The sequence below is a fragment of the Caloenas nicobarica genome, chromosome 24 (genome assembly GCF_036013445.1).
Source record: "Caloenas nicobarica isolate bCalNic1 chromosome 24, bCalNic1.hap1, whole genome shotgun sequence".
In the NCBI taxonomy this organism is placed as follows: domain Eukaryota; kingdom Metazoa; phylum Chordata; class Aves; order Columbiformes; family Columbidae; genus Caloenas; species Caloenas nicobarica.
In genome coordinates this window covers 3957551-3969615 of record NC_088268.1, presented here as the reverse complement: position 1 = coordinate 3969615, position 12065 = coordinate 3957551, and the positions used below count along the sequence as shown (strand labels likewise).

Here is a 12065-nt window from a genome sequence, read left to right as displayed (position 1 = left end):
GGCAAGGGATGCCCAGGATAAGGGTCCCCCCAGGGCAAGGGTCCACCCAGGGTGCGGGTCCCCCAGGACAAGGGTCCCCCCAGGGCGAAGGACCCCCAGGACGAGGGACACCCAGGATGAGGGTCCCCCCAGGGCAAGGGTCTCCCGGGGTGAGGCCCCCCCCCCGCCGCCACCCCGGTGCCTGTAGGGTCAGTGGGAGCTGGCGGAGCTGGAGCGGGGCTGCGGGTGGGCACGGGGCCGACCGCCGGCCGAGCAGCCGGGGAAGGAGCGGGCAGAGCGGGGCGGCAGCGAGAGGGGCTGCGAGTCCGAGCCATGGCAGGGGTGCACGTTTGGGGTGTCCCCCCGCAGCGGGCACGGCCCCTCGGTGCCCACCCAGGGGCTGGCAGTGGCGTGAGCAGAGTGGCTGCGGACGGGGCAGCGTTTGGCTCGGGGGCTGGCGGAGGGGGAGCTGTGGGAGCTGGGGGGCACAGGTGGGGGTGAGGGGGGCACCTGGGCAGAGGGTGGGGAGGGTCTGGGGGGTGTCGAGGAGGCTGCGGGCAGGTGGTAGGGGCAAGCGGGGGGCTGCGGGGGGCCCAGGCGGTTCTGGAGGAGCTCCATCATGCGCTGCAGCTCCTGGCTGAGGTGCGAAACCTCCTGGTTGAGGTGGTTGATCTGGAAGGGGAGGGAGAGCGGTGACCACCCGCCGATGCCCTCAGCTGAGCATCCCCGGTGCTTTCGGGGGGGGCCCTGTCGCACCTCCTGGTTGAGCCTCCTGATGTTCTGCTTTATCTCCTCCGCTTCCATCGCCAGGGCTGGGCTGCCCGTGTCGGTCCCTGCTGGGGAAGACACAGCTGGTGACAGAGGGCTCCCCGAGCCCCCCGTCCCCACGGCCACCCCCCCCGGAGTGGTACCTGACGTGGGGGAGTCCCTTGCCACGCTCTGCAGCGGGGAGTCCATGTTGAAACAGAAGGTTTGTGGCTCCGATGTGCCCCCGTTGTCTTCAATCCCGTCCACAACTCTAAGACAGGGAGGGGGTGAGGGCTGGCCATTGTCACCCCCTCGCCCCTCTGCCACCCATCCCAGGGGCCTCCCAGAGCTCCACACAGCCCGGCTGGCACGGCAGTGGAATGAGCTGCTGGCATAGAATCATAGAATCATTTTGGTTAGAGAAGACAGTCAAGATCATCGAGTCCAACCGTTCCCCACCCCTGTCACTGCCCCATGTCCTGAGAACCTCATGTCCGTCTGTCCAACCCCTCCAGGGACGGTGACTCCAGCACTGCCCTGGGCAGCCTGTTCCAATGCCCCACAGCCCTTTGGGGAAGAAATTGTTCCCAAGATCCAATCTAATCCTCCTTGCGTGTCCCAGCCTTACCTGGGGCTGAGGTCCGGGGAGCCGTTGGCGTGCAGGGAGGGGATGAGGAGCTTGGGTGGCCTCCTGCCCGTGCCACCCCCCTGCTCCGGGAGCCGGGCATCCCTCCGGCACTGCGGCGAGGGGCTGCGGCCCCGGCTGCAGCGGGCAGGGGAGCGGCAGTTGCGGCGCAGGGCTGAGATCTGGCACAGCTCGTCACCCAGGAGGCTGCTCAGGGAGCCGTGGCGCGCCGGGCTGCTCAGCTGGGGCAGCAGCAGCTTGCGGCGGGTGATGCTGGTGGGTGAGTACTGGAAAACCTCGTCGGGTTCCTCCTCGTCTTCCAGGATGGAGGGAAGGGGCTTCTCCGGGGCGGCACCGCTCTCCGGACGAGGCTGCAGGCAGGTGTGGGGAGGTCAGGGCTGGTCTCGTGCAGGTGCCAAGGTTGGACATGGCCACCCCTGCCCCGTCCTCTCCACAGTGTGGTACAAACCTGTGGTGTCTGTGACAGCCGTGGGGACCGGGAGTAGCGGCAGAGCCCCTGTGGGGAAAGCAGACGATGGTGGTTCAGCAGCACGTGGGACCCCGGCCACGGGCAGACACAGTGCTCGGCAGGCGCACACCCGCTCCCCAGTGGCCTCTTGGTGCCCCCCTGGATGATCAAACCTTCCTCCGGTCCCGTGCATCAGCCCTGTCCTCATCAACCCCTTTCCTGCTCTCTGTCCTCTGCTGCTCTCATGACGTTGATGAGCTGCAAGCCCTTGGCATGTGTGTCCTGAGCTGGAACCTCATCTGCACCCCAATTCCCAACCCCGGCTCAGCTGGAGAGTGTGTTCCCAGACAGAGGGTGCCCAGGGCTCCTGCAGGACCTGGCCAAGCTCTGTTTGCCCCCACCCCTGGTTCATTTATCCTTCTCCTGGGTGGTGGACACGTTGCAGCTATCTGGGATCTAGAGAGCGACCTCCCACCCACCTCGACAGAGCCTGGGGGCGGTGGGTGCTGGGGGGAGATGCTCTGGAAGAGCCCCCAGCTGCTCAGTGCCAGCAGCAGAGCCGGGGGAGGAAAAGCACTGCAGAGCTATTTCTGCAGTGGAACAGCCCCTCGGCAGCGTGACTAAACCCAGCAGCCCCCAACACCACCTCCTGCGCACCGGGGGGCTGTGCCCTGGCTGGCTGTCCTGTGGTGCCCCCCAAGTCCGCTCCGCCCCTGTTTCCAAGCCCTCCATCCGCCTCAGCCTCCTGCATTGCAAATGTTCTGGCTTCCAGTTCCCTGCGTGGAGCTGAGAGGAAATGGGACAGGACGTACCTGCACAGCTGGGGTGACACAGCCACAGCCCCCAGCCCTCATTTTGGAGCCTGGGGACCGTGAGCAGGGACAGACAAACTCCCCTTCCATGGCCACGCGCAGCCCCAGCCCTGCGAGGATGGGAAGGGACCTGTGAGGGAGGACACGCACCCACCTCCATCTCGCTGCCCTCCCGCAGGTTGAAGGTCAGGTCCTGGTGGATGTCGGCCGTGAACTTGCTGGCGTACTCGGGGTAGAGCTGCAGCACCTCGCACAGCCCCCGCAGCCCGATGTACTGCAGGTCGCAGTAGGTCAACGCCTTCACGTCCGCGTTGGTCTTGATCACTTGGTCCGTGCTGCACAGGTCGGCTCCGATCAAATCCCCTTTGCCTGCAGGAGGGGACCGGGGTGCGCTGATGGGGTGAGCCCTGGAGCCCTCACCCAGCAGAAGGGGCTGCGGGGGAGCCCATGCAACCTGCCCTCACCCAGGATGGCCAAAACCACGTTGTCCTTCAGCACCTCGAGGGAACCAGAGCAGACGAAGTAGTTGGCCTGCAACGCATCGCCCTGCCGCAGCAGATACTCCCCCGGGGCGCAGAACGAGGTCTTGATGTGCAGCGAGAGGGAGCGCAGGCAGCCCCGGCTGGCCGTCTCAAAGACGGGCAGCTGCAGGATGTCCTTGTTGAGGTGCATGGCCACGTCGGCGCGCAGTTCATCGGGGAAGTCGTGCAGCAGCTGGGGAGAGCGGAGCCGGGGTGCTTGGGGTGCAGGGGGCAGGGAGAAGCCTCCCCCACAGCCTGCTAGCTCCAAGGGACAGATTCCCCACTGGAGGAGAGCATCGGCTGCCCTGGCTGAGCCCAGCGGTCCCAGTTGGCAAACATGGGACAACTCTGGCCACGGGATGGGCTGCGTGTGCTCCACGTGCCCATTCCAAGCCCCGTGCTGGCAGGAACCTGTCCCTGTGCTGGCACCCAGCTCTGGTGCCGCCAGCAGCAGAGGATGAACGTGTGCATGTCTGAACGTACAGACACACGCACTTGCACTCTCATTGCTGGCCCTGCCAGCCCCATGACCCCCATGCTGGGTGCAGGTTGGGGGGCTGACCCAGCCCAGCCGACATAGAATCACAGCATCATTTTGGTTGGAAAAGCCCTTCAAGAGCATCGAGTCCAACTGTTCCCCCAGCCCTGGCACTGCCCCATGTCCCTGAGAACCTCCTCTCCGTCTGTCCAACCCCTCCAGGGATGGTGACTCCAGCACTGCCCTGGGCAGCCTGTTCCAATGCTCCACAGCCCTTTGGGGAAGAAACTGCACTTCTCTGAACTCACTCCAGCAACTCAAGGCCTTTCTCGTCTTGAGAGGCTCAAAACTGAACACAGTAACATCTCCCACCTCGTTAGCATCAATGCCGTTGTTCACCGACCAGGTGGTCTGGAAGTACTCCAGCATCCTCTGCTTGAGCTGCTGGGGCAGGCGGTGGACGCGGATGAAGTCCTTGAGGTCCTTCATGCGGGTGTGGTAGAGCGAGCGGCGGGAGTACATGCGCTGGATGATGGCCGTGACGTTGCCGAAGACGACGGCGTGCATCAGCGCTGGGGGCCGGGAGGGCGGTGTCAGGCCCAGCAAGGGGCTGGCTGGGGGGGCTGCAGTGTATGGGGGCCCAGGAGGGGTCTGGGGTCTGCCCCCGCCAGCAGCATGGGGCTGAGGGGTGCAGCACAGGGGGCTTGTCCCCTAACCCCAGCACCAGGGTCCCTGCTGCATCCACTGCTTTGGCAGCCGGAGATAGAATCATAGAACCACAGAATCACAGGTTGGTTTGGGTTGAAGGGCCCTCCCCAGCTCCCCCAGTGCCAGCCCGGCCATAAGCAGGGACATCTGCACCAGCTCAGGTTGCTCAGAGCCCCGTCCAGCCTGGCCTGGGATGTCTCCAGGGATGGTTCAGCCACCACCTCTCTGGCCAACCTGGGCCAGGCTCTCACCACCCTCAGGGCCAACAATTCCTTCCTCATGTCCAGCCTGAATCACCCTCCTTTAGTTTAAAACCATCAGCCCTTGTCCTATTGCAGCAGGCCCTGCTCAGAAGCCTGTCCCCATCTTTCTTATCGGCGTCTTTTAAGTATGGAAAGGCTGCAATAACGTCTCCTGGAGCCTTCTCCCACCTCTCTCAGCCTGTCCTCCCAGCAGAGGTTTTCCATCCCTCTGATCATTTCTGTGGCTCCTCTGGTCCCTCTCCAGCAGGTCCGATGTTGCTGAAGCCCCCCGCGCCCTGCCCCGCTCCCCTCCTCACCCCCAATCAGCATGGTGCAGATGGAGAAGATCTTCTCGGCGTCGGTGTTGGCACAGACATTGCCGAAGCCCACGCTGGTCAGGCTGCTGAGGGTGAAGTAGAGGGAGGCGATGTAGGCGCTGCGGATGGAGGGGCCCCCCGCCGAGTTGTTGATGTAGGGAGCCTCCAGCCTCTTGCCCAGCTCGTGCAGCCAGCCTGCCAAGCACAGCCGGGGCTCAGAGCTCGCCGGGGGGCTTGGTGCTCCCCACGGCTCCTGTCCCTGCCCCACGGTCTCGCTTTGGAGGCAGGAACCAGCCAGAATCGCTGCCCGCCCCATGGGACAGTCCCCCGTGCCGCTGGCAGGAGGGATCCAGGAGTCATAGAATCACAGAATGTCCTGAGTTGACCCACATGGACCATCAGGTCCAACTCCTGTCCCTGCACAGGACAGCCCACAGGTCACACCGTGTGTCTGAGGACGTTGTCCAGTCTCTTCTTGAACACTGTCAGGTTGGGGCCGGGACACCTCCCTGGGGAGCCTGTTCCAGTGTCCAGCACCCGCTGAGTGAAGAACCTTTTCCTAATGTCCAACCCAAACCTCCCCTGGCACATGTTCCTGCCATTCCCTGGGTTCTGTCACTGTCACAGAGAGAAGAGCTCAGCCCGGCCCCTCCTGCTCCCCTGCTGAAGCTGCAGCCCCATGAGCTCTGCCCTCAGTCTCCTCTTCTCCAGGCTGAACAAACCCAGGGACTTCAGCCACTCCTCAGTCTTCCCCTCCAACCCCTTCACCGACTGCACCATCCTCCTCTGGACCCTCTCGGTGCCCCTGCCCCGTGCAGCCCCCGCGGACGGGCAGCCCTGCTCACCGATGTCCCAGGTCTGGGGGTCGTTGCTCTCCATCTCCTTGCGGCCGATGACGTACCAGATACACGCCATCCAGTGGGCCAGCAGCGCAAACATGGACATGAGCAGGGTGAGCACCATGGCGCTGTACTGCGAGTAGCGGTCCAGCTTCTGCAGCAGCCGCAGCAGCCGCAGCAGCCGCACCGTCTTCAGCAGGTGAACCAGCGAGGTCTGGGGAGCGGGGCAGGCAGTGAACCTGGAGCTGCAGGCAGGGGTGGGAAGGGATCCTCCTCCACCTCCCGCCTGGGACAGGGACCCTTCGCCGCCTCCCCCAGCTGCCAGGAGGGTCATAGAATCACAGAATCATTTTGGTTGGAAGAGACTCTCAGGATCATGGAATCCAACCATAACCCACCCCTGGCACTGCCCCATGTCCCTGAGAACCTCATCTCCGCATCTGTCCAACCCCTCCAGGGATGGTGACTCCAGCACTGCCCTGGGCAGCCTGTTCCAATGCCCAACAGCCCTTTAGGGAAGAAATTGTTCCCCAGATCCAACCTCAACCTCCCCTGGTGCAACTTGAGGCCGTTTCCCCTCGTCCTGTCAATTTTAGCAGGTTTTGCCATAAAATAGGAAGAAGGCACCCCAGCTTGCCCAGCACAGGCAGCGGCAGTGATGGCCCCAGCCATGGCTACAGCCATGGTTGTTTTCCTGCCAGTAGCACCGCTGGTGCATGAGCAGAGCCAAGTTCGGCTCAGGGCGGGCAGCTCCAGCCCCAAGTGCCCTTGTCCTCCTCACACGCTACTCTGCCTCCAACGAGCTAATTACAGCCTCTGCGCTCACCTCCCTGCCCCAATTAGCAGGGGATGGGAAAGGGATGACGCCAGCCATGCGCTTGTGCAGCTCATCACACCCGCTGTGCTGCCGAGTCCCTTGAGAGCCCAGGGAGGCTCAGGCTGGGACCTGCCTTTGTGACCAGCACGTGCCTGCACGTGTGGCCACCCCCCTGCCAGAGTGGGCAACGTGCAAAAGCCCCTTGCTGTTAATGGTGTGCGTGCACAGGGTATTTATATTGGGATGTGGAGCTGCTCGGTAGCCTGGGCAGAGCACAGGGGTGCTGGGCGGGGTGCTGGGTGTTGGGTGCTGGGTGCAAGGCGCTGGGTGCAGGGTTCTGGGTGCAGGGCAGGCGCCTGCCTGCAGCTCCTGGAGCGCTGCCTTGGCAGTTACTGTCATTTGCGGCAGACTCTGGTTAAATTAAGATGTGTGGGAGGCTTCCCGTTCCAGCTGCCATCCTTGCGGTCCCTTGCTACCCGCGCCGCTCCCAGACACATGTGCAGAGCGGATCCCTGCAAAAGGGGCCATCAGCCCCCCGCAGTGTCCCCCGACACTCACCACGGTCACATTGAAGACGTAGAGCAGATCGAAGGGCAGAGCGGCGATGAGATCCACGAAGAACCAGGTGGCCACGTAATGGATGCAGATGGAGCGGGGGTCGTACACCACCTGGCCTGACTTGCTCACGTATGTCGTCCGGAAATTCAGGATGATGTCTGCGCCGGGGAGAGCAGGACCAGCCCTCACCACCCCCGCCATGCCCAGGGAGATGGACCAGTGTCCATGGCCAACCCAGGACCCACTCCTGGGGTGTTCAGCACCAGCAACAGGGGCAAAGCAATGCCAGCTCCCCTCTCCATCACCCCTCAGGTCCCCGCTCTGGCTGCATCCCTGTCCCACCCCATGTCCCCATCCCATGTAGGTGCTCAGCTCTGGGCACAGACCTACCCAGGATGAAGAGCATCTCCACAGCGATGTCGCTGACGATGGTGCTGCGGGTGGCCGAGAAGCTGTCCTCCGTGCCCGTGAAGCAGACGTTGTAGGGGACGGTGATGGCCACGTAGAAGGTGGCCAGCAGGATCAGCCAGTCCCAGAGGGCTTTGAAGATGCTGTAGTGGAGCAGGATGAAGCGGGACTTCTGCACGGAGGCCACTTTGTACTCAGGGATGGACGACTTGTTCTCAAACACGTTCTGGGGGAGCAAGCGGCAACGTGACGCACGGACGGCGCAGGGGATGTCACATACGAGGGAGTGGAGGCCACTGCAGCCCCAACCTCCTCCTGAATCCCACCAGCCTGGCTGACACCCCCGATGCCAGGGTGATGGATGCACATTTCCCATGGGGCACGTGGGCTGTGCTGAGGTCACCCTCAGAGATGGGCACAGAACGCCCAATTACGGCACATAAATTAACGCTGTGCAAATGCTATTAGCGGTAATCCACTGGCACCACCAGCTGCTGCCCCAGAACCCTCCCAGGTGCCAATTCATGTGCTGGGGCAGAGCCACCCCCACCCTCTGCAGGGACACGGGGCAGCTTGAGCCCAGCGTGGGCGAGAGGAGAGCCCCAGCACCCACAGTTCAGGATGGGCACATGCAGACTCCTCTCCTGCTTGCCAGCTCCATGTCCCTGGCCACTCTCGGCTGGTGACAGAGCCCTGCCCTGGCCCTGTGTCTGCGGGCAGTGCCCATCACTGTGGCCATACCCGGGGACCCTGCAGCCACCACGAACAGGCTGGCACAGAGATGACACCAGCTCCTGCTGCTGTGGAAGCCCCACAGCTGCCGCAGCCTGGTAACAGCGGTCCCCAGGGCCGGCACGGCTGTGCCGCCAGCGAGCAGCTGGGGCTTCCTGACAGCAAACGTGTGAGGAGAGACACAACCCGGCCAGAGCTGCCCGATCCGAGCACTCGCTGGTCTCTCTGCTGCTGTCAATGAGCCACTTTTGCACCCTGGGCCATGGTGTGGATGCCGGGGATGGAGGGCATCGCGGTGCCTGGGGTCCTTACGCGGTTGATTTTCATCTCTCCGCGGTCCCCGCGGGCAAACTGGCTGCTGAGGCGGTGCAGCACCGTCCGGCCCTGCCTCCGTGCTGCCCGCAGGTGCGAGCTCCCAGGTTTCTTGGTCTTCTGCTTCTCTGCAGCAGTCAAGACATGCTGGGTTAGTGGGAGCACTGGTGCAACAGAGCAGGGCTGTTTTGGGGACCCCTCCTCGCATAAAGGCAAGCAGGGAACTAGGACCCCCTTTGCCACGTGTCCACTGCGCACACTGCTCCCCAAATCCTGTCCCCATCCCACAGCCGCGGCTCACCCTCCTTCTTGTCACTCAGATGGCTCCTGCCCCGGCTCTCTGTGATGTCCTTGAAGGAGAAGAGGAAGAGCACCACCTCCCCCTTCTCGTTCTTGATGGGCATGATGTCCAGCAAGCACCAGAACGCGGTTCCTGCGTGGAGGAGAGGAGCGGTGAAGGCAGGACAGTCCCCCCACTGCTCGGTGGCTTCACCCCGGGGCCGGCACAGGGTTGACTCCCAGCCAGAGCAGCGGGCAGGTCCCATCCCCGTGCACCACTCACCACCTTTCTTGTAGAAGCAGACCTCGGTCTGGTACTCCTGCCTGCCGTCCAGCACCTTCTCGATGCGCTGCAGGACGGGCTCGCTGGTCTCGGCCCCGTAGAGGAACCGGCAGCTGCAGTTCTTCTGCATGACCTCGGTGCGGGCGAAGCCGGTGAGGTCGCAGAAGCCGTCAGAGCAGTAGACGATGGGGAAGCCGCGGCGGACCTGTGCGTTGGCCAGGATGAAGTTGCTGTCTGAAAGGAGACGCAGCTGCCCCTGAGGGCTTGGGGCCACCCTGGGGGGGTGCAGAGGGGAGCCCAACCCTCCCGGTCCCCCATGGGTCCCTCTGGGACGAGGAGCCAGGTCTCCATCCAGCTAACAAGTGCCCACAGCTACTCCCAGAGCTCAATCATCTCCTGCACTGCCACCCCAAATGCCCCGTCCCGGGCAGGACCCCAGCCCCATTTGCTGGAAGGGGAAGGAGCCCGGATCCAGCTCTTGGCTCCCATCGCCAGAGACACGATCCCGACCGAGGCGATTCACGCCTCCCCCTCACCATCTGCCGCTCCCACCTCCTGCCGGGGCTCAGGCAGCTTAGCGGGAGCAGCGGCAAACCCTGCCCAGAGATGCTGGGCTGCGGTGCTGGGACCCCCAGCCCCAGGAATGGCACCGCAGCACTGTGGCAGCACCCGCTGAGAGGGTGGGAGAGAGGCCATGAGCCTGGGGTGAGCCAGGGCCCCACGTCGAGCCAGCGCAGGGTGGAGGCACAGGGGAAACGCAGCGTCCTTGGTCTGTCCCAGCACCGCAGCATCATCCCTGCCCTGGCAGGGAGTTGGTGCCAGGCAGAGGAAAGCTCTTGCCAGCCCCAAAGCAGCCACTTTCACTCCACAGCCCCCCAGCAATGGGTCAGGCAGGGGCTCTGCCCATGGGGCCACAGCAGCTCCTTGCTGCAGGCTCTGCGCCAGCGGGACAGATGGCATGCTCTAAAAGGGTGCCAAGAAGTGGGGTGTGCGGCCGGTGCGGGCTGTGTTTGCACCCAGCAAGGGCAGACTGGGGTGTCCTCAGCCCTGAAACACTCTCCAGCCCACAGGTCCCCAGCCCAGCACCCCTGCACCCCAACATCCCAGGCAGCAGGAGCCTGCAGATGTGTTCTGCCCCCTTTCACAGCAAAGGAGAGGAGACCACAGCAGGTTACAGCACCCGTGCACCGACAGCAGAGCCGTGCCAGGGCAGGGCAAGGGCAGAGGAGGTTGCGGGAAGGAGGCGACAGCAGCCACGGGCAGCCCTGGTGCGATGGGGGTGCAGCGGGGCCACCACAGCACAGCTCAGCCCAGGATTAGCTTGGGAGAAGCAAAAATAGCTTGAAGCTGTGACTAAGGCCAGATTTTGGCTCTGGGGAGCCAGGATTATGGTGTTGTCCAGGATGTGTTATTAGAAAAGGAAAAAAAAAAGGGCTTGCCTTTGGGAGCAGCTCTGCTGAGAAGGGTGAAGCGGCTCTGGGGGGCTCAGCAGCCCCTGCCTCAGCGGCCAGCCTGTTCGGATGGGCAACCCCGGGCCCAGTGGGCAGCAGCTGCCTGGGACAGGCAGGGTTAACTCACACGGGGTATCACTGCGGCTCAAGCCCCTCTCCATGGCAAATAAAGCCGATAAGAGACACATCAAACCCTCAAAGCCAGACTCTGTTTAAAAGTGCCTGCCTGGGAGGCAGGTTGGTGCAGCTGCAGGCAGGGTGCTGTGGGGCAAATCCCATCTCCTTGGGGCAAATTCCCAGAAATTCCCAGAACTTTGCGTCAGGGTGTTGCAGGCAGGTCCCAAAGGGACCTTCCTCCTCAGAGAGCCAGATACAGCCCTGGGGAGCCCAGGGCCAGCAGAGCTGAGGACACTGGTCCCTGCTGCCTCCGGGGACGCTGCTACCACCACAGCAGAGCTGGGGGAACTCCTGGGCAGCTCAGCAGAGGGCCAGAAGCATGCGGATCCTGCCCCAGCACAGGATCACTAGTGTGAGGCACATGTGGCTTTGCTCTGGCACCTCTGAGCGCAGCTCAGTCTGAACTGGGAGGGCACGGGGGAGGCTGGATGCCTCGCTGCGCATTGCAGTCTCAAAGTTAACACCCCAAAGAGGAGCTCCTCTGGGCAAACGACACCTGTGTCAGCCGGGATGCTCCGCACCATGCCAGGCCGGGAGCCAGCCCAGCATCGCGGCCGATGTGTGTCCCGGGGGTGCTCCCGGTGCCTCAGCTGTGCCATGGGAGGTGGCTGCAGGCTCCCAGCGCCGGTTTTATGTTGGTCCCTCCCAGCAAGGTGGGAGACAGGGTGGGAGACAAGGTGGGAGACACGGGGGGCTGGGTCCCGGGTCCCGCCCGGCCCCACCCGCCGCGCCCGGGCTCTGTCCCTGGTGCTGAGCGCGGCCGCGCCCGCACCGACCGCGAGTACCGGCACCGACCGGGGGCACCGGCACCGACCGCGGGCACCGGCACCGACCGCGGTACCGGCACCGACACCGCGGGTACCGGCACCGACCGCGGTACCGGCAGCGGGAGCGGGGAGAGCACGCCTGCCCCGCGGGGCTGCCCAAAACACAGGGGACGCGGGAGATGGGGAGCACCGAGCCCGGTCACGGACGGTCCCCGGGACAGAGCGTGGACCGTCGTGTCCCGCCGAGCCGCGGGGGCTGCGGTACCGGGACCAGCCCCGGCCCTCCCCACCGCTTCCCGGGGGCAGCGCCTCCCGCTGCCCGGGCCCCACCGAACCCAGCGCGGACTCCCCCCCGATTCCCCCACCGGCCCGGCCACGGTCCCAGCCCTACGTGTGCCATCGAAGCGGGTGGCGATGGTGTCCAGGAAGGTGTTCTGCGGCGCCAGCAACCCTTTCATCACCGGCATGGTCCCGCCGGGCCGCCCGCCGCCGGGTTGCGGCCACGGGGCCGGGCTCCGCCGCCGCCCCGGGCCCCTCCGCAGGT

General features: G+C 64.4%; 1 protein-coding gene across 1 annotated transcript; it reads right to left on the bottom strand.

Moving 5' to 3' along the window:
• Nucleotides 1-189: 189 nt before the first annotated feature.
• Nucleotides 190-11988, bottom strand: KCNH4 (potassium voltage-gated channel subfamily H member 4). The gene is made up of 16 exons (XM_065651373.1): nt 11913-11988; nt 9127-9360; nt 8866-8997; nt 8565-8692; nt 7503-7746; nt 7113-7270; nt 5744-5951; nt 4899-5093; nt 4004-4203; nt 3097-3346; nt 2787-3001; nt 1821-1868; nt 1355-1722; nt 891-997; nt 736-815; nt 190-651 (listed from the first exon to the last, which is right to left on the bottom strand). The coding sequence occupies exons 1-16, from the start codon at nt 11986-11988 to the stop codon at nt 190-192; spliced, it is 3105 nt and encodes a 1034-aa protein (XP_065507445.1).
• Between the last annotated feature and the right edge of the window lie 77 nt (nt 11989-12065).